The sequence below is a fragment of the Cyprinodon tularosa genome, unplaced genomic scaffold (assembly GCF_016077235.1).
Source record: "Cyprinodon tularosa strain WSP-4 unplaced genomic scaffold, ASM1607723v1 ctg239, whole genome shotgun sequence".
NCBI lineage: Eukaryota > Metazoa > Chordata > Actinopteri > Cyprinodontiformes > Cyprinodontidae > Cyprinodon > Cyprinodon tularosa.
Window position 1 is genome coordinate 2,379,419 of NW_024038892.1, and position 27,665 is coordinate 2,407,083.

Below are 27,665 nucleotides of genomic sequence, written 5' to 3' on the forward strand. Positions count from 1 at the left end.
AATATCTGTTATGTCCTGTTATTGCATAAAAAGGACAGAAGGGGTAGCTCTAAGTATGTATGTGACTAAAGATCCTGTATGTGGAGGAAAAGGAGGGGACAATATAGAAAACAAAGAACTTAAGCTGAACTATGTCTGATGCTGTTTATTTTCCAGCATTTGAAGCTATTAACACCACAACAGTATCAGTACCAGTAGTAATTACGGTTCACTCACCAGAGGGTCTGACTCCAGCGTGCTGGGAGGAGGTGTATCTTTGGAGGGCTTCTTCTCGTCACTGGGCAGCCCAATACTTGGAGGAGGGAGGTGAAAGAGCCTGTCCTGGTCTTGCTGTGCATTTGGCCATGGGAGAGTACCTCTCACCCACTCCACTGGATCCTCCCACACTGCTTTCTGACCATGGACCTTGGAGAACAGACAGATAAAAAAAATGTTTCTAAAAGGGGTTACATGTTTAAAAAAAAACACTTAGGAAGTAAAAGTTTGCACACCTTGATGCCATCTTTGGCTCCTTCTTGGAGGTATGGTATAATGGAGTGGTTCCACAGGTCAATGAACCACTGCCTGAACTCTTTTACTGACACTGGGCAAGATAGGAAGAAGCAGGGACCTGCAGGGGAGAAACATATCCAGTTAAACCTTTCTTTACCTTCTCAATGGACCTACAAACCATTCCAAACCAGGTGAAGTTTACGCAGAATGCTCTCACCTATGAGAAAGTCTGAAGTGCTGTGTTTTTCCAAGAAAGCGTGCAGGTGGTACCAGAGCTGAGGGATCCAGTCGAGGACGCGTAGAAGTCCCTGCCGCTGTGGGGATTCCTGCTCTTCCTCCTGGTATGTTTCCACAGCTTTACGGTGCAGGTACCTCAGCAGGAACCCATTTGCTGGTTCCACATTATTGGAGAACGTAACCATCCTATTTCACATTTAAAAAGCTATTATTTTACTACCCATACTTCAAGTAATTTATCTTAAATATACATCTGCAGGACTCAAGAGTTTATCAGTAAAATTGTGAATTTTAGGCCCTTACCTGAAGCTAAGGTGCAGTCCGTGGTTAGATGTCATCTTCATGGGTTGATTGGTCGTTCCGATAATGTAAGGACTAAAATATAAACACAAATAAAAAGCTATACATTTAGCAATCAGCTATTTAATTATTTGCTTACATAGAATTTTGAGAACTTACCATTTGTGATACTTGCAGGTAAGTGCTCCGTTTACTAGTTCAGTGATGGCCACTGAATCACTGATATCATCTATGATAACAACCAGTGGCAGCTCTGCCACAGTCTCTCTGTCAATCTGATTTGCCAGATTTGACAGATACAACTGCAAATCCTGCAGAAGTGGAAGAAATATGACTTTTAACTAAGTAAGAGCATAACAACTAATAAACATATGTCTGCAAAATGAGCAGGTAGACGTAGCTGAAAGCTGTGTTTTACCTTTGGTGACTGACGGTGCATGTTGAAGGTGACTGCAGCACTGCGGGCCAAGACACAAGACTCATGGTCACTGTCGGAGGAGTCAATCTGGCTGCATTGCAGGAGGTAGTGGGCCAGATGCTGGGCCAGATAGGTCTTTCCCGTCCCACTCGGCCCAGACAGAACCAGGCGTCTGTGCTTCATCAGCAAGCTGATGTAATGCAGCATCATGGGCTTTGGTACCAGAGTCTCAAACACCAGTGAGTCCACACTTTTTTCTCTAAGACCTAGAAAGGCGAGATTCGATTTTTAGCATTTAAAACTTCATTTACACAAACGAATCAAGTAGTTATTATGCAAAGTTATTTATATTAGTCTTCTGGGAAATGTCAACTTTATGTTATATTGGGGATATTCTTTGGGTCTCTGAGGTCAATGTTAATACAACAGCGTCTTTCCCTCCTTAGGAAAACAAATTTCTTCGGTTGGAATTTAAGTAAACAATTTCTTCCATACAATAAAAACCTGAATATATATAAAGAAAAAACATTAATGAATCGGTTCTTGTCTGTTACGACTTTTTCCATTTATGATAAAATGCAGATATTGCACCTCAGAGAATCAACTGATTCAGATATTGACCTGGTATGATATGAGCGCTAAAAGCGATTGGCTTTAATCAGTTATTTTGTGTTAGAAAGGCTTGATCAAGGAATGTTACTAAAACAGAGAACTATTTGTGACTCGGTGAATACGTCATGTTTATTTAAAGCTACAGTGTGTAATAATTACAGGGATATAAAGTCAAAAATTTAATATATTATACATAACTGTTATTTATCATCACCTATGAGCTCAGCCTTTTAACCATAATATTTGCGTTGCCTTAGAATTCGTTATTTATAATTACATAGGAGCGGGTCTCGCAGCCATGGAGGCAGACATCTTTGCGCTACGGCAAGCGCAGAGGCAACAAACTAGCGATTATGAGATCGCCCATTACGCTCGAAAGTAACTACGGCAAATTGAGAGAGATTAACTGAGACGGTACTGAACAGTAGATGGCAGTATTATGCCTGAAAAGCGTTTAGTCTGCCTGAAACCAAAGAAGAAGAAGAAGCAGGTATACGGCGCTTCAGTAACAAGAAAGGTAAACAAGGCGGCAGGCGTGAGTGACTTTGCAAACTGTGAGGCCAAACATCAGACGAATGGAGGATCATGCCTACTCTGTATCACAACGAAAAGCGGCGGACACCGAACCCCCGTCATCTAAGAAGCGGAAACACGACGAGAATAAACGCAAGCGTGACAAAAGACACGGATCAACATTGGCACGGCATTTACACGATGGAAGTCACTGATGGAGGAAAAAGGTTTTCAAAGTGACGCTCAAGTCGCCAGTTTTCTGTTGGACAGGTAATTAATCCTACACACACAATTGTCTTTTTATACACGTAATACCCCACCCCCACATCCCGTTTCAACCAAACTATTCTCAAGATGTCTGGTAGCTTTACCTAGATAAGGCCACAGCTTCATAAAATTACCACAGCTGATAGTGGCTTGTGTGAGTGTGAGAGAGACAGATATATGAAGCTGCATATTAGCGAGCTACGGATATATACCTCGGTTACTTCTCTCCGGCTCCTTTGGAGATCTTCAAGCCTTTCCTCCTCTCCTCTAGTCACCCCGCTTTCACCTCTCTCTCGCCTGGCCCTGGCTGCACGCCCACCCCAGCCTCTCTGCCCTCTTCCTCTCCCTCTTCCTCGCCTTGTAACCCCCGTGCCACAAACAAGACTTGGACTCTGTAAACGGGGAATATATATTCTTCCAGCGAACACAATCTCGCTGTTAAACTAATGACTACAATTACTTCTTCTGTTTATATCACCATGCAAAGCAGCTCACCAAAACGTCACAACGATGTAGAAAAAATAACGGGTATATTTATTATCTTAAGTCTACATGAAATCTATACCCTACACAGACTAATGAAATACTATCTGTAAAATTATCTATGTAAACAAACCTCATCACTTGAGAAGGTAGGTGATGCGGACGTCGTGGAAGACATTTTGTCCCGTAACGCTCGCCGTACAGTTGGGGGGGAGAAGCGGTGGGGGGGAGATGTTCATGTTACTGCAGTCTGCAGTCTGAGCGCTAGATGTCGCTGAAAATTACACACTGTAGCTTTAATTTTTCTCTTTTTTACATAATTATATTGTTAACCTTTTTTTTCCTTTTTCTCTATGGACCTTTTTGTGTCTGGAATAAAGATTGATTGATTGATTGATTGATTGATTGATTGAATAGTCAACAGAAATAGAAATTAGAACCACTGACCCATGTAATATTAACCAATGAGTTAACCAATATCAGTGATTTTAAATGCAGGACAATATAACCCGATAGTTTTTTCTGTAATATTGTAACAATATTCATTATTAGTATATAAACAGGACACAGCTAACAGAAACAGCCATCATTTTATGGAGGAGTGGTGGTCTAGTGGTTAGTGTTAGGGCTATTGTGTCCCCAGGCGGTCACGAGATGGGTGGTTTGACACTGAATTGTTTCTGAACAACACCCTTAACTTCAGAATATTCTCTGTACTCTACACAGTGAGGCAGCTAAATGCATTCTAATATCTAAGTTTAACTTAGAGCTTAAATTTCCCCACAGTGGGAAACAAAGGGACATTTCTTTTCCACATAACATGAATATATTTTTTGGCACAATTAAATGAATTGATATTAGTACTTAGCCAATTGGTCACTATATAACTATTTTAATTTTGGTTGAATAACTCAGATTAAATGCATATCTGTGTATTTTATCATTTATGTTTTCCACATTTTCACATTTAAAACATAATTAAGACATAATAATAATAATAATAATGAATTTTATTTATAATGCACTTTACATTTGACTTCAAATCTCAAAGTGCTACAAAACAAGTTTAAAAGACCATAACATGAAGATAGTATGGAGAGGGAACAATATATTTAATAGAATAGAGAAATAGAGTGCTACAGACAAACAGACTGCATCACTGGGACTGTATCTTACTGCAAAGTCTTGGAAAAATAACTCTCTGATTGATGAATCACTTACTTTAGTACACTTGATTCAGATGTACAATTTCATATATTAATAGCACACACTTAAGTTATTTTATCATATCTAAAAACATATATGTATATCTAAGTAAACAGTGAAAAAGTGTTAAAGTGACAGTAAAGTTTTTGAGGTGTGTCACCATTTCATAAGGTTTAATGTTTTCCCCATAAATCAAATTATTTTGATATTAAAACTAATTTCTAGATAGCAATAAACAGTAGAACACTTGTCTGTCCCTACTTGATGATACTTGGGCTGCTTTTAAAAGCACCAGACATCCCCATGGATGATTAAGTACAGGACAAGATGCACAGAATTGTGATGCTGCAGATAAAGTTATTTGCTCTCTTCTAATGCAGTAGCAAACTATACATTCTTTACATATCTACTGATACACATCTATTCTGTGGCTTTTTCTTGTATAGGGAGTTAATAGTTTTATGGTCAACAAAGTTGCTGTTTATTTTGCCTGTCAACTAGAAGATGGAGCACCTCAGTGCATTAAAATGAGCTTTTATAGGATACATTTTTTAATGTTCAAAAACCAACCAGAGCATCTTACTGCTTACCTTTCAAAGTGACACAAATTTGACTGGGACCATTTCCAAGAGATTGATGTGGTGAGACTTGGGGCCTGACCCCCCCTATAGCTCTCTGCACCCCTTGGTCCAGCTGGTACATGTGCAGAGAGTCGCAGGTCAAACCCAGGCTTCCGGTCGGGTCCACCTGATTTAAGTAGTTCTGAACAAGAGAGAAAAGCCAACCGACATTAAAACTGAGCTAATCTATTTACAGATAACACCTTTGTTGATTCTTGGACTGAATACTAAGTTAGACTTACTTGGAAGGTCTTAGCAATGAGGGAGTCCAGGGAGGTCCAGTCCATCCGTGGACTGATCATCACTGAACCTAGATAGAATTCTTGTTTCTGTTTCCTGTCCTAAATATAGAGAGGGGGACAAAGATAGCTTTCAAAAATGAACATCCCCATACTATCTGTTCGCTACTGTTAAAAGATTTTTCTCAGTTTACCTCTATATTATCCCCAGTGCAAACCAGAACTTTTGCACGGACCTCTTCATGTTGAGAAGACAGACTTAGCAGGTCACAAGAAGACATTTCTAAAAGAAAGCAATATAAAATTAGTTTAGCTATCTTTGAATATTTTAACAGCTGAATGCTGACTAGAGTTTTATTCAGTTTTACCTGGAGCTTTACAATCATTCAGACTGAGGCTGAAGGATTTGGTGAGGGACATGCTGGTTGGTTGATTGACTGAGGGCCCCAGGAGAGAAGCAAGGCCCGATGGCTGAGAGGTGGAGGAGGTGGGACCAGGGCCGGAGACAGGGAACTGACTTCCTGTTTTCAAGTGGTCATTTTCTGCCTTTAGATTGTCCACGGTGGACTGGAACACACAATATATATATTTTTAATTTACAGAGAAAACTAAAAACTTGAAGAATAAGCACAATTCCATGGGATTGATAATGAAGCATACAGAAAAAGGCAGGCAAAACAAACCTGCATATTGTTCATGGCTTCTCTGAGCTGCTCCAGCTGATGTGCAGAACTTAAAGCCTCCAGTCGGATATCTGTCAGCTTCCTCTCTTTCTCCCAAAGCTCCGACCGTAACTCAGATACCGCTCTTTCGCCATTTTCTCCCTCTTCTGCCGTTTCCATGATCCTGGAGAAACCAGATTACTCTCATCACAGGAGACTAACACATCCATATTTCATTCTGTTAAAGCTGTTAGTGTACTTACACGGAAGACGTGGCAGATGCTGATGTTCTCAGAGATGACGGGAGATTCTCACCCGCTTCTTCTCCCTCATGAGCCATCTTTGGTGAGTTGGGAGCTGACGAGTCAGGGGTGGTGATCTCCTCAATGTCGGAATAGGTTTTGGAGCCTTTTTTAATACTGAAAGCCTTGTTAAAGGAGCTCCTCAGCTGCACGCAAACATTAAAAGAGAGACAGAAAGCATTTTCTAGTAACTCAGAAGATTAAAATAGGTCAGTGTTACAGTTAAAAAGGGGCATGCATCACAGTAATGAAATAGTTTGTCATTTTTCAGCATTAATTACTAAAACCAGTTGTAGAATATCACGTTTCCATTTAAGAAAGCTAAACATTTCATTCAGCCTGTGCAAAATGTTGAGCAAATTATTTCTTTTATCTAAATAATAAAAAACAAAGTCAAAACAGAGGTTTTTAAACAATGTATTTCAATATATAAAAAAAAATTTTTCAAATGAAATTCAAAAACAGGAAAACAGTTAAATACTTTCCAATTGGCAAACAATGCTTAGATGCATATGATCTGCTAATGATTAGTACATATGAGCCACTGACATGGAAAAACAAGAAACAGAATGACAGCAGCTCCATTTTCCTCTCCTTTACTTAAAATATTGAACAAACTGTTTCTACATGACTTCCACCTTTAAAACTTTTAAAGCCTAATTTAAAAGAGATCAACTCTTTCTGGTAGAAAATGGGAAACACAAGCGGGATAATAATTGAGTGATTACAGCTCTCTGTACGAACAAATAAAATTTTCCTAATAATTTATACACTCCAGCACCAAAAGAATATAGTTAAAGAGATCATGCAGCACTGTTTGCGCTGCTGATTTAAAAAAAAAAAAATGAAAAGAATCAGATTGTCTGTAAAATGTTGAATTACCCAAATCATTGCAACCACAAAAAGGCTTAAATTGGCGGCAGCTGGACTTTAGCTCAGTTTTTCTGAAAATGTTTCATGACCTATTAAACCTAGAGGAGTCTGTCAATTTTGGCGCCACTAAAGGCTGTTTGCCTCTCGCTTAACCGTTCTAGTTAAAGACTATGATTCTATATATTTTTTGGAGATACCGTATGAGTTAAAAATTCCAGTACAAAGGTAGAAATTGAATGCATGGTTATTTCCAAATTCGTTTTTTTCCCCCTGTCTAAAACATTTTAAGCCTCTGGAAATTTAGAGCTGAGGAACACTGATCATTACATCATACCATATCATCCAGGTTTAAAACAGATAGTTTTTTATTCTTTTTTCTTCACATTTTTAAATCTTTAAATATTTTTGACTGGTTTGATAGCTTGAGTACTTTAAGTGTCTTACATAAAAGTGAAAAAAAAAACAATGCTTCCAAAATGACAAACTATCCCTTTAAATTTTAGTTGAATTTTATGCATAAGCAAAATGCAGTCAGTAAACATTAATATGGTACAGCATGTTTAACACAATAACATCTCACATTTATACTGACGAATGAATTACAAGTTAACCAAATAAATAAGGGGAAAAATCATTAAGCTCATTTAATAAGAGTGAACTTAGCAGTAATTAATCATTTTAATGGCTCGTCATGTCTGCTGCTCTCCTCTCATGACAGATTTAGAGCCATTCATTTAATTAAACATTTCTCATCAATTTCATTAAGGCTATTAGCAGCGCAGTAAGTCAGTCAGCAGAGATGACCGGACTGTAGTTTCAGATGACCCATCATGCTGTGTGAATGAAAATTATAGGAGTTAGATGGTCACACAGGGACGGCACTCACCTCAAACACCTGAAACAGCAAAATAACCCAACACAGGGGAGGGAAACACAGGTCATACATCAGCCATGCTGCTCGGTCACTTTTAGAAAGGATGAAGCTCACCAGAAAAACAAGCTGTGAGTGTGAAAACAGCCCTTTGGCAGTAGAGCTCGCCTATTCTTACCCAGCTTTTCTTCTTCTTCTTCTTTGCCTCTTGATCTTTCAGGCTGCCCACACTCGACATGCTGGTCAAGCTGTTCAGACTGGAAATACTCTCACATGAGTTCTGACGCCGAATGCGGACGTCTGAAAGAAAGAAAGCTCAATATTAGCGAAAGATGTTTAAGGAGAAGGGAGATGAGACACGTACAGAGTGATTGCCTGCTTGATTTACAAACCTTTGATGACGTCTTGGTTGTTCAATGCTCCGTGGATGACAGCTTGTGCCTCTTCATTTCTGGTCTTTAGAGCCTCGATCGTCTCCCGCAGCTCCATTAGCTCTGAATCCTGTGGAAACGTTTCATAAATGTCAAACTTGGACATTGGGTCATTAATAATTTTGGATAGCAGATGGGAATGGATGAGCATGTAGGCTATGACTGAATTACCCATTGGGATAAATAAAGTTGACTGAATCTGAATTACAACCTCATTCTATCAGACTTTTATGTAATCATATAAGACAAAGCGGTACAAGGAAAAGGAAAATTAAACATGTTTTTGGGGGAAATCCAAACTTTAACTACAGCTACAAACTTCAGAGTATTTTATGATGATAATTATTACTAATAGTTTTTCTTTCTCTTTCTGGAAGGATCTGCAGATTCTAACATGTTTACTTCTAGGATTCACCTGTTTAAAGCTACATCTAATTTCTCCTGTTTGCTGTTTATCATTAAAGCTGCAGCAGCCTGTCCTGTATGTTCAGTAGGGGTGTGGAAAGAAATTGGTTTGGCAATATATATCATGATTTTTGGCTGCCTGATATAATATCAATCTTTTAGTTCCTTGTATCGATTTTTTTAAAGCGAAGCATTTTTACTGCGTGGTGCAGCACTGTATCTATAGTTGAGGTAGTCGCAGTGGAAGACATGGACTGACTCAAACTTCAAGCAACATGGATACCAAAATAAGTGAACGATTAATATAATCTGATGAACATATACAGAGGTTGCTTTTTTATCTATGTATTCAGTTTTAATAGCAGGAAAAATATTGCAATATATGGTGATATTGCAATATAGTTTTAATATCATATCGCGACCCAAGTATTGTGACGTGTATCGTATCGCAACATCCATGCCAATACTCGCTCCTAATGTTTAGGTGGAAAGCCATATCATTAGGGCTGACACAATTAATTGGGTTAATTGTGATTAATTGATTATTGAACTAATTGTCAACTAATTGTCTTTAAGGAACCGTTTGCAATCTGATTAATTTAGTAAATAATTGACAGATTAATTGATTGGATTACAATAATTGTTAGTTGCAGCCCTACATATCATAGTACTTTATTGTAGACTGAACAGAGCTCCAAGAGATGTTCAAAGCAACTTTCTCCCTGACCAACCTGCCATTATTCTTAAGACTTTGTTTTTGTTCTCCAACCTTCTTCATGCCTTCTTAGTCTGACATTAAATTACACACAGCTGGACTGCAATTAGATGACGTTAGATGACATAGATTTCTGTGTTTTTGACCTTTAGAAGCAGAATGTTTTTAAAGAAAAAAAAAAAAAAGATCTTTCTGCATTGAAAGCATTTGACAGCTCCCTTCTTCAGTTGATATCACCATAATTGGACTTTGGAATGCTAATTTAATTTGACTGTGCAGCTTTTTACATTTTCACTGAACTTGTTTCGTGTTGCAATTGTCTTAAAAATAGATACTAAGTTATCTGGTCTTCTTCTTGGGACCATCAGGCTCTAAAAACTGCCTCAATTTCTAGTGATTAAAAGTTGAGCACTTAAAGAATTTTCTGTGGCATAGCTACCAACTAGCAGCATTGCTCACTCCCCAGGCTTCAACGAGGCTAAGCTAAGCTACCTGCCACTTTCCCTCGTCCTTACGACATCCTCACTTAACTCCCACTGTGCATTCTCACACTCAGTCTGTCCCATTCAGAGTGTCTTGACAGTGAGCACATTGAGGTCCTTTTAAAGATGTATCTAAGAGCTGAATGAGGTTTTAATATTTTGGAGAGCTACATTAGAAGAAGCATTTTTGATGCTTTTCTTCATTTTTATAGCAGACTTTTTGATGTTGTCTGTGGTTAAAGGAGAGAATATGAAGCCAGTCTGAAAATGGTAGCTTTGCAGCGCTGTCTTTTTTTATTTCTTTATTTGAAATGTATTTATCTGAGTTTTCTTTTCTCTTTCACCCATTTTGTGCTTTTGTTTTAGTTGTTTTGTGGGGAACAAAATGCTTGTACAGAAGTGTTAAAGAAAAGTCGTTTTGCTCTGTTTGCTTTCGTCTAAAAGTAATCAATTGCTCTTACTATAAATGGACCCACTTGGCCCACCTTCTCAAGGTTAAAAAGGCAGCGCTGCAGGCTTATCTGCACAGGTCACTGCACTGGCACTTACAACAAAGGCTTTTTTTTTTGGTCTAACCCAAACTGGGCTTTCAGAGGGAGCAGCAAGGCATGAAGAACTCAGGGAGACTCCTCACATGCATGCCCTTAAATCAAACACAGCCTCTGGCAGTGATGAGTTCATTCACGCCAAAACCAGACAAAAGAGTGAAGGAATGTAGGTTTCCGTGCACATGCAGACAGTCTGTTTGATACTTGTTTAAATCCAAAATGTTTTTGATTCAGTGATCTTCCATTCTACTTCATCCCTAATTGCACAGAGTCAAACCTACATTTAGCTCCTGCTGCAGGCAGTGATCAAAGTCACCTCACGGAGCTCATGGCTCTGCTCCGCAGATAAGCATAGTTTTGGAATCTTGCTGGAATTTTGTTTTGTGTGTGTTTGATTTTAAAAGTGCGGCTCGGATAGTACCTTTTGTTCGTGGCTTATAGACAGACTCTGCAACCGAGATGTCATCAGCGCCAAGCTTTGCTCGAAAGCAGCCACCAGGTTTGCCTGTATAGAAAATATGAAAAATAAAAGACTGTTACATCTTTTAAGTAATGGTCCCCCATAGAATAATGCTAAAGAGTGTATTTTTATGACAAAAATAACATAATTGATACTAATTACATAAAAGAAACAGAATCAGCATAACTGGTGTCTGTTAATTCTTTTTATTGAGCTAAAATAACTTAAAAGGACATCTTTTGGTAAAATAACCTTATCTCCTAACCTATTTTTCTATAGCCATGGAGAACAACCTCATATTTTCTAATACAAATCTATAGTTACGTAATAAAATAAAGCTGTGTTTGGGAATTTGTTCTGGTTTTGATAAGGTTAGTGATAAGAACAATAATCTAGGCATAGATAGCAGTTTTACTACCATCTATGCCTACTGTCTGTACTTTTATGAAAAAGAAAGACAGCTGACAGTAACTTGGAATAATCCAGATAGATAGCTGTAGTTCAATTTGAATTCTACACGTTTTTTTCTGTAGTTTGTAAATTTACAAATCACACGACAATTCCTCTTATTGCGAGGTAATGCTCACAAAGTTTCTCATGAAGAAACTACCTTGTAGCTCAAAATAAGAAATAAATGTGCTGTGGGACTAAGTATCCTTAGGTAAAAGGGAGACCTTTCCAAACAAAACCAAACACATTCATTGATTTAAATAAAAAACATTAAGTTGCAAAAATGTTATATATTTTTAATCATTAAAAAAACAAATAGATGTAAATGCATTAAACTGAATAAGATAACTATACAAATGCGTTATATGTGATATATTAAAAAGAAGAAACAATAAATGAATACGTATTTCAATAACTTAAAATAAATTAATGGGACTAAAAAAATAAATAAACTCAGAAGAATGTTCTGAGACAATACAATAATGGTGAATACAAGCAGCAAATTATAACAAAAAACCCCCAAGAGTTTGATTACATTTATTCATCCCCACATTTTTTATTTATTTCGCTTGCTGTAAAAAAAACATCATCTCTTTTTTTTCTTTTTTAGCAAAAGAATAAATACAGCAGCATGTATTGTTGTTTCTTTGCCTGGTGGCACAACTTTTGGTTGCTTTATTATTGCGAGAATAATTGTTTGATCAACATCTCCTATAACCAAAAGAGGTGAATTTTATCTAGAGGATTAAACTGGTTACTAATTGTCTTAGAAGAAACCACTCAAGATACTATTTGCAAACCAAGCTCAATGAGGTGGGAGTGGGATGCAGAAAAATGATACATACATTTGCTGTAAGCTGAGTGGTCAGATTGGAAACCTTCTCCTGTGACGACTCCAGCTCTCTCCTCAACATGCGGATTTGCTGCGTGGACGACATCAAAGCATCACTGTGTTAAAGAGCGCCTGATATTATAGAGAAATCTAGAGGATGGTGACCAAGGAATGATGAAGTGACATGTTAACTCAAGAACAACAACGATGGGTTTGATGGATGAAAGGAAAGAAGGGGATGAAACAGCGAAAGGTGACTGGGCAGCAAAGTCGACACTTACCTCTCCTTGAATCCTTTCCTCAGCCTTTGGAAGGAAGTAATAAAAGCCAAAAAGTTAGACAGGAACGAGGGGGAAGGAGAGAAGTGGAGAGGGAAGGAAAGAATAGGAGACTAATAAGGTACTGATCATTATCTTGAGTGTGTGCTCTTTAAAGCATGAAGCAAGAGAAAAGCATCACTGTATCCCTCCACCTTTTAAACCAAAACTCATAAAAACTAATCTGTATCTACCTGGTTATGTATGCTGCCCACACTCACCGAAGAGTAACTCGATGAGGCGTTTGAGGCCAGTGAGAGAACAGACCCATGAACTGGGAAGAGAACATAAAGTGGTAAAAAAGTTAATAAAAAGAAATTAGCTACTGTACTGTATTAGGGTTATTCTTTTAGAAAATAGTTTCACCTTCATCATTGGGCTCTCTGTCCCTGAAGGATCCAGAACGAACCATCCCCATGCTGCGTGGACGCTCAGCCAGGGACAGCGTGCTGCCCAGAGGCGATGCACTGTAAAGCTCCATGGAGGCATCGTGTGTGGGGATGCTGTTGGACCGGGTCATCCTGGGGGGACCGCCCACAGGGCTGGGTACTGTTGGGACAGTAGTTACCAAAACATATTTCTCAAAATAATGTGGAACAAGCAATGGGTGCTGAAAAAATTAATTATTGGTATTTATTTATGTGTAAAGGAGTGCATACTGACCCATGCTAGTCTTAGACGTACGAGGCAGGGAGGTGGGCGAGGACAACAAGGGGAGGGTGAGAGAGTCACTCATAATGTGAAGAGTATGTGAGTGTCTCCGCTCTCCTTTCTCCTTTAAATCCTCTTCAGGCTGAGAGGCACTGCTGAAACTGAAGACAGTTTGAAAAGAAAGCCAATGTCATAAAAAAAGGGTAGCAATGCAATCTCTTAAATGACAGATCAGTTATAGGGTCTAAACTCACAATATCAATGTGGATACTTTGTTGGAGACTTATTTTATGCACATTTATTTAGAGGGGAAATGCATGATGTGAAAAAATTATTTTACAAAATACCATATCTCAACCTTATGGACAAACTGCAAAAACTTGACTTTATTTCTTTAATTTAAACTTTTAATCAGTAATCAAACATTTGCTGTTTTCTTGTTTTATATGATTCGACACAGAGCCACATTTCTATTAACCATTGTTTTATTCAGCATGGCATGAAAAATAATATTTTAGTGAAAGTTACCAAAAGAAATTAACTTCTCAAACAAACGTTCCAGGTTTTGTAGCTAGAGCAGTAACTGAAACACAGCTGGACAAACTATGATCAGTGAAGTCTAAAGTTGTAAAGATCTAACTTTTACAGGTTGACACCAATTTTGTATTTTATTTGAAGTGTAACCTGCCAATTTAAAACCACTGCAATGTGTATTCTTGAAAGCATTGCTCAGTGATGAACTAGTGACCTGTCCAGGGTGTTATGGGAGTCTACACACAAAAAAGCTAAAGGAGGGAGACTTAGATCAGACAGCTGTTTTGGCAGTGAACTGCAAACCAATACTGACCCAGAGTTATGGAAACACACAGCAACAATAGGTATCTGATAAGTAATAAATAAGCCTGCTAAAAAGCTTTGCTTGTGTGGACTAAAAGTATATTTCAAATACGTACCTTAAACCTTTCTTTGGCAGTGTGTTTCTGTCTCTCTGAGAACTGTGGAGATTAAACAAAGTCATTATTTCAGCACTCCTGCAGGGACTTATTAAACTCTCAGAAACGAGGAGCAGACACAAAGAGTGGCAGGCAGCTTCTGGCAGCCAGTAATTATGACTATTATCAGTTCTGTAGAAAGCAGGCCTGTAGTAATAACAGCTCAGCAACCCATTAATGAGCATGTTATCTTTAGCTTTTTTTTAAAGATATTTTGATTAAAAATGTCAAAATTTGCCACTAATCCAAATGTAAAAATATGTAATTCTGTAGTTATTGTGTTAATAAAGCAAAAAGAATTTACTAACTTTTTCAGCAGATTTTTCTCTTTTGTTAAATAGGACAATAATAAGAGAAACAATAACAGTCTTTTTTTACTGCTAAATGAAAGTAAAATGTCTCTTCTATTCACCTACTGTACCTGCTTAATTTGTGAGTTAGAATATTTAAATTACTTATGAGACAAAACAAACTTTAAAATACACTAAATCAGGCTTTCTCAAACATGAGGCTCTGCTCCTGATCTAGCCTTTCCAGACCCAGGCTGTGCAGAACATGTGGACAGAATTATAGAACTGGATAAAAATGTGGGAGATGTGGGTAATTCATTACTTTCATCAAAACAATATTTTGCTTTCCAACTATTTTGGTGTTAGTGTAGCTATTACACTAATATTAACCTCGGAAGAGCCTTATAGGATCCTAGGTTTGGCCCTAGGCAAAACATCCCACAAATTAAAATATGTTAATTCAATGTTGAACTGTGGTGAAAAAGGTTGATTTTTGCTTCAGATTGGCAACTGATGGTGGATTAACCATCAAATAACTATCCAATTCTGGCCAATTACAGAATGTTGAAAAGTAATTGAATCACGTTTGTTTTGTGTTTATATTCTAATGACTGAAACACCAATGAGTGTTGAATTAGCATATGCTCCACATGTTGATTCATTCATAAATTGCAATATGGGATATTTTTCATACCTGGTTACTATATGCTTAAAATCTAATCACCTAAGTGAATGTGACATTAGACTCTGAATTACACTTGTTAAGTTAAATGGGAACAAAACGTAAAGGAAGAAAAATCTTCATTAAGCTTTATATTAAAAAATTAGGCATTAAATTAACGAAGTTCTTGATGAAGTGCAATTTCTTTCAGTATTTTTGGACCAAGTTTAAACTTACTTATTAATCAGCAGATGTCCTGCTCTTTAAAGTCTTAGATCAACATCTATAAATACTTTGCCTATCATTTCCATAGTTCACCAGAAGGTGGAGCTAGATGGTTGTTTTTAATGTTTATCTTAGGTCTGTTTGGGACAGTAGAGTATATGAAACATCCAATAACCATATTCCAACAGGAGTAAACTGACCTGTCTTTAAGAGTGAGTGAGACTTTACTTCCAGAACTCCAGCTGGAAGGAGGGTCTCTGTCCACCTCTGTGTCTTTGCTTTGAGACTCTGAGGTGGTGGTGCATCTCCTCAGTGGTCCCCTCACCCTATCTTTATCTCTCTCCTGGCTTTCTGGGGCCAGACTCATCTGTAAGGGCAATGACTCCAAACTGCGATGTAGCCCAGATGTGCGAGGGTAGAGCAGGGGTGAGGTGCTACCTTCGCCAAGGGACGTGACCTGCCTAGGTCCCAGGCCGATGCCAGAACCGGAAAAGCAAGCTGAGGAGTTTACATTAAGTATCGGTGCTGGGCTGGGGGTCAGGCAAGGGCTGGTTGACATTCCTGTTGAGCTAGAAAGTTCTTGAAGCTTAGAGTAGGGAGGAATCTTTGGAGGCAAGCCATCTTGGTCTTCCACTTCTGTGCCGTTGGAGTTAAGCTTGTCTAGTTGTGAGATGGATGGAGGTTTTGCCAAACTGCGTACCCCAGACAGTCTGAAAAAACAATGATAATGTTGCATTAATAATAACTCTTCAGTGAGTGTGTAAAATGGATGTTTGTTGAGTGAGTTTGACTACCTCTGTGTGCTGGGTGAAGACAGATCCACGCTTTTAAGACTGCTGGGTGGTCTCAGCCCATAAGGCTTCCCTCCATTCTCTGAAGGGGTCTGAGCAGCATTGCCCTTCAAAGGCCCATTTCCACACTCTGAGTCAGATACTACAGCTTTAGCTTTGGCTCTCTCTTTTTCCTTCTCTCGGTCAGTTTGATTGACCGGACTGGGACTGGGAATTCCACGCCCTGCAGCCTTACCGGAACCCAATCCTGAGCCAGGCTCCTTCAGCTTAGAACCCTGTACTGATGCTGCTGAAGGCTTGGTTAGCCCAGAACCAGTGTCCATGGTGGTGCTCACTGGGCGTGCCGAGCTTGGTCGAGTTAAAGTCAGGGTGCTTGTTTTTGCTGGACGAGGCAGGGAGCGATACTGGAGAGACGTTCGGGCATTTGAAGACAAAAAGCCACTTTGGTCACTGTTTGAAACATCCAGGCTTGTCTTACGTCCTCCACCACCTGTACATGGTTTAACAGGAATACCAGATGTTTTTGGAATCTTCCCCGCAGCTGCTGAGCTGTTGGGTACCGAGCTGATGCCTGAACTCCCGCCAGTGGGAGTACTGGAGTTGTTTACACTGCCACTGGTGGACGTGGGGGGCTTCTTGAAGCCAAAATTTCCACCAGCTGAAGGCCTAACGAGACCAGATGGGGGTTTCCGCTGTTCCCCACTCACAGTGCCATTTCGATGGTCTTTACCAGCGTCGGAGGAGGAACGCTGAAGTCCTGAAGCCTTCACTGCCAGCCGAGATTTATCCATGGGCTTTCCATCTGACCTCACAGTACCTACCGTTAAAAACAAAAGGCCGTGAGCTTTAGCAGTGTTTAGAACATTGTGATTTGACCGACTGACCACTCTGCATTGGGACATGATATCTAATCTTAAGCCTTAGAATGTCAGACAGTCTGCTGATAAATGTTAAATCCCTGTTTCAGCAGACCTTTAGCTAGATGTTCAGACTCACAGCAAACTGCAGTCACACACTCTGTTATCAAACCTTTACTCCTCTTTTCCATTGTGATGACCTAAAATAGTTGTCTCTTTCCGCTAAGCGTTGAGTTTTCCAGTAAGTTTATTTCTGAATGTCCCAGCAGTGCTAGGATGCACATAAGCAGCGTGGCATGGAAAAGTGGTATTCATGTAACTGTATGTAAGACAGAAAACTCAACTGAAATTTCTGTACTTGAAAAGTCATTTCAAGATATAAAGTGTTGTGAGATGATCCAGTTAAAAGGGACTGGAATTGTATACCATTTCCCCCATTTCTTGGTTTCCAGATTAATTGGGAATGTTTGGAAGTTAAAAGGGATAATAATCTACTTGACACAGAAGGGCTCTACTGTATCCACCACCCACACAAGTCCTAACTCCTTAAACTCATGATTTGTGTCTAATGGGAGTCATTATGTGAGGTTTATATACCAACTATTAACAGAGTCAAAGAAGTGCTGTTGCATGAGGCCCACCAGCATGCAGCCTGTGGACATCTGGAGTTATTTAAAAGTATTGAGAAACCCACAAGACACATATACGCACAGAGACATTTGAACAGCTTTTTTTTCCCCTCAAAGCAAACTTTTAGTTCACTGTGTTCAGATAATGACACTGACAACATAGTACTCCTGAATTTCTTTTGTACAAGGAAAATTGGGTTTATGTGTCAGGCCATAAACTAAATCCATTTTAAAACCTACTAGTTCCAACCTTTGAATGAAGGAACAAATTGGTGGCAGTGAAACAGAACCGACAGGCAAATGTACCGGTATGAAGATGGGGGATTGACTGAAACTCTGAAAAGGACTGGAGTAAAAGAAACCATGACTTTCTACATAGCCCTACAGAGGATTCAATGAAATGACATCCAGACAGAAAAAAACTGATGTTTTGAAATTTAAAAGAAACCGGCTCAGCATAGAGTACTCCATTTAAATAAGGACTTATATCCTATAGTGAGAAGATGTGCTGATCTTATGCTTTCATTCACAAATAGTTACCACCATCTAGATAAATTCAGCTATTAGCAATTCTGTTAGCCTCATCTGACAACTTATGCTTTATACAAAGCTACCTTACCACTGCTTTTAATTTATGTACAGAGTACGTTTGACAAGCTGAAAGTTCAAACCCACATTGAGTAGCTGACCACTGAAAGAATGATCAATGCCTACTAGTTTGCCCAGGGAAACAAATTAGTAATAGCTATATGTCTATGAATGAGGTATTTCATTAAAGTCACAATGTCTAGTTTGAATGTCCCCCAACATGATCTCCACATTAATCAAAAAATAAAACAACAGAAAAGGCAAATAAGTAAATGTATTGACAGTATTGGTTTCTCATAGCACCAAATTAACTTTTTGATGCAGAGAAAGCCCAATAAGGTCATAACATAAAAGCCTGATGGAACAAAACTGCTTTCAGTTATTTTTTTATTTATTTTTTGAATCACCAAAGTGTTTAGCTGTAGTGGTCATTTGTCTAAAGGTATACCTTAGATTTAAGGCCAGCATGAAGAAGGACATTTTGGGTTTGGGATGGATGGCAAAATGAGCAAAGCGCTTGGTTAAAATAGAAAGGAGGCCAGCCATTTATTTAAAAACTTGAAACCAGTCTCTACTTCAAACCCACTAGGAGACAGGGACCTTAGACCTAAAATTGCCTCTTAATGTTAGCTCCTTTATTGGTCTTTCTTCCAGACTTTTAGCTTTTAGTTACTCTGACACGGGTCAGAATCTGAGAGAAACAGCAAATTATCTCTTTAGAATAAATACATTCAATTTATAAATATCTCAAATGTCATACTTGGTGGTTTCGTTTAGGGTATATATAGAATACTGGTTTGAGTGACAGCCTTATGTGATAAAACATTTCCTTTAGAACGGGAAAATGGATTTCATTTAACAATAATGTGTATAAGGAATTTATAGCAGACCTCAGTTCTTCTATTAGTGTTGCTTTTTAATTGATAAATTCATACTTTTAGCCAACTTTTGTAAGTATGACCTTCTGTTGATACTTTTATATTCTCAAAAATATACATGTATTTTTTGTAAAATAGGTGCATACATGACAAATGTATGGTACAGATTTTAAGCACTAAATAGTGTTTTGTAAATTCTAGTAAATAAATCACCCAAAGTGGTTTGCTTATTTAATGTCTGCCCTCAGCTTCTCTACAAACACGCAGACACTTAATAAAATCAGCAACAGACAGAAACAGCGCCTTTTGCCAAACCTCAAAGATAAACTGAACTCATTCATGTGCTGTAAATACTTTGAATTAGTCTCAATTTCCCTCGTTACTAAATTTGCAAACTCTCTTTTGAAGAGCCTCAAAATCTGTTTTGTCTTGGTCTCATCTTCTGAATAATTACTGTCTCAAATGTTGGAGGCTACCTTTGTGGACATGGTGACAAATTCCCGCTGAGGACTTTTATTGATAACAATAATAGGCAGGCACACAGAGATCACAGGCTGGTCCAACACCCTTGTTTGGGATATCTAGTATTTCAACAGCTGGCAGGACAAACACGGGACAGTCACACAGAAAAAAGAAAACACCTGCACAGTCTTTCTAAACGACACAGAATATTGTTATAAATATATCCTGTTGTTCTGCTTATCTAATGAGTGAGACAGTTAGTGTATATGTGTGCATAAAGAGCACACAGATGGTGTGCTTAACAGGCAGCTGCACAATCCCCACTATTGTGTTCTTTGTTAGTGTGACGGCTGAAACTTCTGAAGGCTGGCACAAGTTCAGATGACCCTGCACATACAAACACACACACATCCTGCAAAGCCTTTCTTTTGCAGCTATAAATTCCCTCTGTCCAAACCCAAAAATAGAGCTTTAATTGTAGAGGATATTAGGAAAAAAAAAAAAGAACTGTCGGTCAGTGAGTCTATGTGTTTGTATGTGTTTAGTTGGCAGGAAAGGCGTGGGTGGTGATGGGCATTTGATACATGGCACCACTTTCTGGCCCCAGAGGGTGGGCTGCAGCTGTGGGTGAATGTGTCTCACAAAGACAGAGAGTGTGTCTTTAACTGTGTGGGTGTAAGACAGCCAGAAAGAAGTGAGAATGAACCGAAAGCTGGAAAAATCTTAACCTCTGTTTAAGCTAATTAGAGGGTAGTCACATTACATTTTATTTTGCCAACTTAGCCTGTTTAAGGACTCACCTGCCACTTTCAGTGCACTCTGGGAAGTATGTGTGATTGGAGAGGTGACTCCCACAGGTGGGTTTCTCCCTTTTTTCAACCCATTTCCCTGGCCGAGGGTCTGCGGTTTCTTTAGTTCACCCTTCTCTGCTTTCCACTTCTTGGCCGACTCAGACTTCAAGCTTCCTGTGTCAAAAGAGCCACCGCCTTGGCTTTTGCTCCTGGGTTTGCTGTCATCAGAATCCCAAGACAGTCCACTCTCTACCAGGGATCTCTTCTCTGCATCCGTGCGCATCTAAAGAAAAAAAAATCAAACATTTTAGTTGGTGAGAATTTTTGATGAAACTTTTAAATAAATTCTTTGAACTGAAAAGGGTAATTACAAAATCTTTTTGCAGTAAGATGGACCAGATCTATTGACTTGTTGTGGAATTAATAGAAATAGTTATACAAGAGTGGCTGATTTATTGTTTTTTTGATACTGGAATTGTCCCCCTTTTTCAACACTACACACAACAAACAGAAAAATTGTTAACACTCTATCAAAGAAGCCGCACAGCATCTTCCCACTGGAACATAATCTACTGTAGGTTTCTTTGGCTCAATGCAAACAATGAGGAAATTGAAATATCATTTCCCTCATCAAGTCAGTCAAGTTTTTGTCCATGCTCTATTGTGTAGACGATTACCAGTTACCCAATGTATCTAAATATTTGTCAGTTAAGGACATTTTTTCCCCAATATTTCCCACGAAAATCAGATTCCTGAATGCTTTTTGTCATAGTTAACAACATAACCCACGCACAGAGTCACATCACCTGAGGCAGAGATAACACTGAGCTGGTGTGTCATGATTAAACACTGTCATTTCCTCATACATGATACTTGATTATTGAAACAGAAGCTCTAAGATACATATCGGGACAGATAGCAAAATATACATAACACACACAGATAGATTTACTGAAATGAACACAAAGATAAAGAGGAAAGATGAGCTGTCTACATCACCCACAAACGTCTTGAAATGAGAAAGATTCCACCTCGGACCTCAGAAGATCATATGTTATGCCTGATAGAGATTCCAGATGGATAGAGACTTTAAGAAAATTAAAACGGAATAAATAGACTGGCACATGGCTTTGGGGCGAGAATACAAGGGGCCATGTGTATTAGAGTTTGTGGGGTGCATAATGATGTGATGCAAGGTTGCCATGGTGATGATACCACGAGCTCTAATGGTTGCTATGACTCCTACGACTAGGCGTGGTGGGAGGCGCTGAGTTTCTTCCGGCTCGTTGGCCTGGTTGCAGGAGTGCAGATGGTCCCATTTATGTGTGTGTGTGTCTGTTCCCAGAGTGCTGCGCTCTAGACCTGTCCTTTAGTATATGAACAGACAAAGACTTACGTGGAGCATCCACATGCTGTGGTTGCCATAGTTACACTGATATCCTCTCTTTCTACCTCCCTCTGTCTATCGCTGTCTCTCTGCTTCTAAAATCCCACCAGATTAGTCAGACACATCACACTGCGGAGGTGTGACCTAAATCAGGCGCTCTAAGAAAACACAAGCATTTATTAAGGTCCAAGTAGCTACAGAAGAATCTCAATAATTATCTCAGTCCTCCACTTTCTAAAAACAATACGAGCTTTACTTTCTGCATAGTTCTTGCAAATGCTTGATGGCAGCTAATGCAATAAAAGGTGGGAGGAAAAAAACAGTTATTAGGTTGAGAGACAGTGAATGTACTTTTTCTAATGGGCCCAAGTTGTTCTTCTCTTGAATAAAATCTTTATTAAATCTATATTATAATTAGTTTTAAACTATTTGAAACATTTAATTCTAAGAAAAAAATAGCGGTTATCTGTACGCCAGCTCACTTGGGAGAAGTACTGTCAAAATCTTAAGTTAGATCAGTTAAATAAAAGGTTTTAAAGCTGCTTTATATGGAGTTACCCATCAGCAATCTGTGTTGATTAAAGTCAACTTATGCATTTGCTACACCCTTGAAAGAAAAATGTCTAAATCTTAAACTCAAGAGTTTAATACGCCTTAGAGCTCCTTAAATATAGCCTGAAAAAAATGCAGATGCTCTGCATGCAGCAAACATCAATCGATGCAATACATATTATGAGCATATGTAGAATGCTTAGGCTAGCAATTTCTTCTTAAATAGTTGGTTGCTTTTTCTTGTTTGTGTTTCTGCTATACCATTCAGATCTTAATCAGTGCATTAATGGCTTAATCAATACAAACATTAGCATGTGTGTGCTGCAGAGTGCTGGTTCATATCAGACAGCTGTTTGTGTCTCTTACCACCATGGTTGAGCTCCTGCGTGAGCCAATGGGAGTGGTGGGGAGAGAGTTCAGGGTGGGACTCGTGTTGAACTCTTCAGAGCTTAGGTTGTCTGAGCCGTCACTCAGGCCACTGCTGATGGAACTGCTCTCATCCCAACTGAGAAAGAACAAACAAGGACAAAGAGGCCAGTTAGATAATAGCCATGTTTATGTTTTTTATTTGTTCTCCTTTTATGCAGAGACTTTTTGGAGAAGTGATACAATGGAAATTATTACAAGATAAATTAATACCAACATAAAACTCAGAGTTTAATTAGATGTAAATAGTGCGATGAGAAAACAATTTTAGACAAATGGCATTGAAGAGACTTGATTATTGAAAAGGAATTGTTTTTCTAAGTTATGAATAAGTAGATCAAATAAATAATCAAATACCAAAATATATATTTGGACTATTGACCTCCGTAAATGTAAACCACCTAAATTCTGGTGCAATCTTTAAAATGTGGTTTGCAGATGTAGGATCAGTCTATTTTGAAGTCATTTGTTAACTTGAAAGTGTCTTCAGTCTAGACATCATATGCAGCGACTGTATCTGCTTTCCTGTAAATATCGATCATATTCCATCAAATTTAGATGTAATTTCCTTCAATTAGTATCAAATTGTCTCACTTGTGTTTTCTGCTCTGTTTCTTGATTAAAAATTCAGAGGCCCTATATAAAAGCTAAGTGCTCTACTTATTCCAGCTTTCATTCTATGTTAACTATCTGCTGTCTGGAGAGCTATTGAAAACCTCAACCCACACTCACAGAAATAGAACTGAGGAACCTACACTGGTTTATACACCCACATTCACATCCAGTCTCATTTTGTGGCTGGATGTGACTGCTCATAACAGAGCTAATGAGGAGAATAATCTTCAATATAAAAAGCCAGTGAGTGCTAATCTACAGTGAAAAATACAAATTTAGCCTTGATATGTAATATAGTGCTGCTTAGTGCATATTTGAGATGGAGACACTACACCTTTATTAAGAATGTGAAAAACCTCAGCGATCCAGATTAAATTATTGAGCAGCGCTACAACCAGAGCAGATGTATGGGAAATAAAGCAGAATTTGATTAATAGGGACCCACTTACAGTTCATCACACATGAGCCACTTAAGCTTTATTAACATATTTAACTTTCTTGATCAAGTTGCACTTGGCTATTTTAGAATAATTTATCATAATTTGACATCAGATTTCTTTTGGTATATTTCAATTAAAAGCAACTTTTCCCAGTTGCCCTATGCATGCTTATCATGAGAGATTAAGAATGAGTTAACTAAATGCAATCAACCATTCAGTGTGCCACATGCTTGGTAAGAAGGAGAAATTGCTGTTAATTTAATTACTCAATGTGAGTTAATGTTTTTTTTTTTATATAATCATATACCAGTTAAAACTAGTTTTGTAATTAAGAAGCAATTAAAAATAAATTTCTCTGTCTGACTGGACTGAGTCTATTTCTGTTTATAAAATGGATCCCTGATTTAAGAAATCTGTTGTGAACTAATGTGATACATTAATTAAAGTTAAGGGTAATAAAAAAATAAAATTTAAAGAATGTTTTGTGAGAACATTGAAGGGTATTTGGGATCCCCCACTCAACTGCTGGGTCCTAAGGAGCCGATATATTAACACATAAGGGCAGTTTCAGTTATGTTTTCAATTATTAATAGAATGTTCGTTAATGGTTAGACTTTTCTACATGCTTATTAAAACAAAGTCCATTAGGATGTGTATGGTTTGATTTGATTTGTCCAACTACAAAAAGATTAATTCTACAGTTTATTTCTTCTTCATCACCGCAGGATGGCCCAAACGAATTATTACATTTTTTCCCTTGTAGATATTGATTGACATTTTTATCTATAGTCATACATCCAGCAGCCTCACCACTGTGACAGTTAATGTGTATTTCAGCCAAACGCACTGACTTTGGGAACATCAGAGTGAGGTCAAACTGGGGGCTCCATTCTAACTTGTAGTATGTATGTTGGCTTTGAATAAAATGAGCTTGTTACTCTAAATAGGTTACATTTGGAGGGTCAGGGGGTAGGGATTATGTTTCGCTGAGGTCAATAGAGCAGGAAACCGAAGAGAAACTGTACAGTAAACCATGTTTAAATGCAAATCCTATCTAATGAGGTCAAATATACAGCCACAGAGGGGAGGAAAGAGGGTGGGGAAGTGTTGTGGTCCTTCCACTTGGGTGCCTGAATGGGTCACACTGTGGCCCGGAGGGGAGTAGATGGGGGGTTATCATAGACAGTCGACGAATGAAGGCAGGATTTCTAGCCGGTGGATATCTTATGCACAAAAAAGATCAGACAAGATTTTAAGTCTGAAATTGATGTCTGTCACACCAATCTGAAAACAAGAGTCAGAAAAAGGGCAGATATACAAAATGGACCAGAAATATGCCAAGAACAAAATAAAAAAATCAAAAGCCTGAAGATGTATTCCTTTCTTATTACTAAAGAATACTTAAACAGTTGGGATAATTTTTTTTCTCAATATTTTTTTCATATTTTCACCAGAATCTGAACAGACAGAGAAGACAAAAGCTACTAGAGCAACTAACAATCAGCTGGGGTGCCAGACTGCCTCATTTGCATAGAGAAAAGGAGACGGCTCCATCCACTTACCCTTTGGTAAGAGAAAGCCACCTTAAATCTGAGAAATGCATTTTTTTCCATAAAAAGAGATTATGAGAAATAGACTGTTAGGTCTGTTTTAGAAAGAATTACAAAAAATAGATAAACCTCAAAAAATATTTTTTGTTGTCCTTGTTTATTTACATGTACAGTAAAACATACTGTTATATTTTTCTTTAATGAAACAAATCGACTGCTGGGAGACAAACAGTTATGGTTTCCCTTTGACACTTATTTTTCCTATCTTGACAAAGGCCTATTTACCTGTCCAGCAGGCTCTGTATGCTAGCGCTCTTTTTGTTGAATAATTCACGTCTGATGTGAAACACATCAAACAGCCTCTCTGCTGAGATGATGTCCCCCCGCTGACAGAAGTGAAAGCATGAAGCTCAGAAAACAGGCAAGGTCAGGGGTCAGATATCATAAAAAGAATCTACCAAGCTTATTGCATGTATTATGTAGGTGGTTGGACTGTACCAAGTAGTCTAAATATGCAATAAAAAGTAAACCCAAAATCTGTTAGGAGTAAAATTCCATTACGTATTTGCTTTGCCAGCCTTTCCAACTCAACGAAAGAGTGAGAGATGGTAGAGTCAGAAGGAATAAAGAGAGACATTGTGTCCATATTTCAGTTTTTTAATCCCATCTTCACGACAGGGAATGAACTATTCACCCATAGTATATATAAAAGTAAAATACCTTAGAAGTTAACTATGGATGATTCTAAACCTATTATAATGGTATATCTTAATACAAAGTGTATTGGTGAAGACAGAGTTGAATTATTTTGTAAAAACTTAATTTCTTCGCTTAGTGCAGAGCAAAATATTGATCTACTGCAGAAAACCCTGACAGGCGACTCATTTTAACCACCCTTCACTAAATAAGATTAAAAAAACAAGAGCTGGAAAAGATAATTAACTACGCAGAGACTTGACTAAAGTGGGTGGATGCAAGGTTTAAAAATATAAAACATGAAGAGACTGAGAAAACAGTCTGTTTTTTAAATATACTTCCCCATTTTTTCACTTACTGTCATGATTTTAGAAAGGAGCTGTTTTTTGTATTAGAACAAGGCCCAGCACAATAAAGGGAAAAAAAAATCAATGATTTGCAAAATAACAATAATTTCAATTATTTAAGTGAACTCAATGATTTATGTTTGCATGCTTGCTTGTTTTCCTCTTATTTCCATTTTTTACTTTTACTGAGGTGCATCAGTGTAAACCCACCTGTCTAAAGGTGCAAATCATTTTGCAAATCAATTAAACTGTTGATTGTTTTTTCGATTAATTGACAAAAAGGTTTTTTATCTTAAATGCAAAATGTTTATATATTCCTTTACAATTTTGGTATAGTTACTGCTCTGTGGGTTGCTCTGTCAGCTAAAGGCATGTTTTAGAGTCTCTACACTCCAGTTAACGATGAATCAGTTGCTAAATTAGTTGACCATTATTTCAATAATTGATTAATCACAATTAATCCGAATAATTGTTTCAACCCTTATAGTTTCTTTAGTGTAGCATAGGGGGCTTCTGACTAAGAAGCAGAATGCCAGACTAATGCTACAGTAGTTGAAATTTGGAATAACAAGAGATGGACTTGATTTCAAAGCTGAACAAGACAGCTTAAGCATGGGAGCACTTTGGATTTATACTGAATGACATTATTATGTTTTATTGCATTAATTTCTGGGACGGTTTATCTTGCAGAAAATGACAGGCCTAATAAGAACCTTTTGTTTTTCCTTCTCTTCTTCCTCATTTTGCTACAGAAGTTGCAGTTATTATTAGCACTGCAGTCATCTATGGGAACTTTTTTAAAACTTTACAGCAAACACTGCTTGAAAAACTTTCCTCTCGCATTATATATATTTTATATGCAATTTTAGATTTTAGGTGCAAATGATATATTGTAAATTTAAACAGTTTAATTCATCTACAAGTAAGGCTGGCGGGAAAAGAAAGTGATCTAGACAATAAAGATGGAACCTTATGGTTGTAATTGTGTGAGCAAAAAGAAAATCCATTCTGATTTGATTTAAGGTACAATACTTGTCAATTAGGCTGAGTTGCATGTTATTGCAACCATTTCTCAGCTTAGCTAACAGGCACGATGGGGAAA

General features: G+C 38.0%; 1 protein-coding gene across 6 annotated transcripts in view; it reads right to left on the minus strand.

The window, feature by feature from the left end:
• Nucleotides 1–27,665, minus strand: part of LOC119785033 (neuron navigator 1-like) — a 101,951-nt gene that overhangs the window by 2,811 nt on the left and 71,475 nt on the right. Inside the window, exons 8-33 of one of the 6 annotated variants that reach the window (XM_038287416.1) lie at nt 22,856–22,994; nt 20,560–20,833; nt 16,349–17,162; nt 15,755–16,264; nt 14,340–14,381; nt 13,399–13,547; nt 13,102–13,284; nt 12,957–13,009; nt 12,700–12,723; nt 12,432–12,509; nt 11,098–11,181; nt 8,488–8,596; nt 8,274–8,395; nt 8,111–8,119; nt 6,313–6,497; nt 6,071–6,233; nt 5,756–5,954; nt 5,582–5,670; nt 5,391–5,489; nt 5,119–5,290; nt 1,448–1,713; nt 1,189–1,340; nt 1,033–1,104; nt 710–915; nt 492–610; nt 217–405 (exon numbers count right to left, since the gene is read on the minus strand). In XM_038287416.1, the coding sequence (XP_038143344.1) occupies nt 217–405; nt 492–610; nt 710–915; nt 1,033–1,104; nt 1,189–1,340; nt 1,448–1,713; nt 5,119–5,290; nt 5,391–5,489; nt 5,582–5,670; nt 5,756–5,954; nt 6,071–6,233; nt 6,313–6,497; nt 8,111–8,119; nt 8,274–8,395; nt 8,488–8,596; nt 11,098–11,181; nt 12,432–12,509; nt 12,700–12,723; nt 12,957–13,009; nt 13,102–13,284; nt 13,399–13,547; nt 14,340–14,381; nt 15,755–16,264; nt 16,349–17,162; nt 20,560–20,833; nt 22,856–22,994 (4,501 nt within the window). Of the gene's footprint in view, nt 1–216; nt 406–491; nt 611–709; nt 916–1,032; nt 1,105–1,188; nt 1,341–1,447; nt 1,714–5,118; nt 5,291–5,390; nt 5,490–5,581; nt 5,671–5,755; nt 5,955–6,070; nt 6,234–6,312; nt 6,498–8,110; nt 8,120–8,273; nt 8,396–8,487; nt 8,597–11,097; nt 11,182–12,431; nt 12,510–12,699; nt 12,724–12,929; nt 13,010–13,101; nt 13,285–13,398; nt 13,548–14,339; nt 14,382–15,754; nt 16,265–16,348; nt 17,163–20,559; nt 20,834–22,855; nt 22,995–27,665 lie in introns of all 6 variants that reach the window. The other 5 variants (XM_038287413.1, XM_038287419.1, XM_038287418.1 and 2 more) reach the window with 5 other exon arrangements.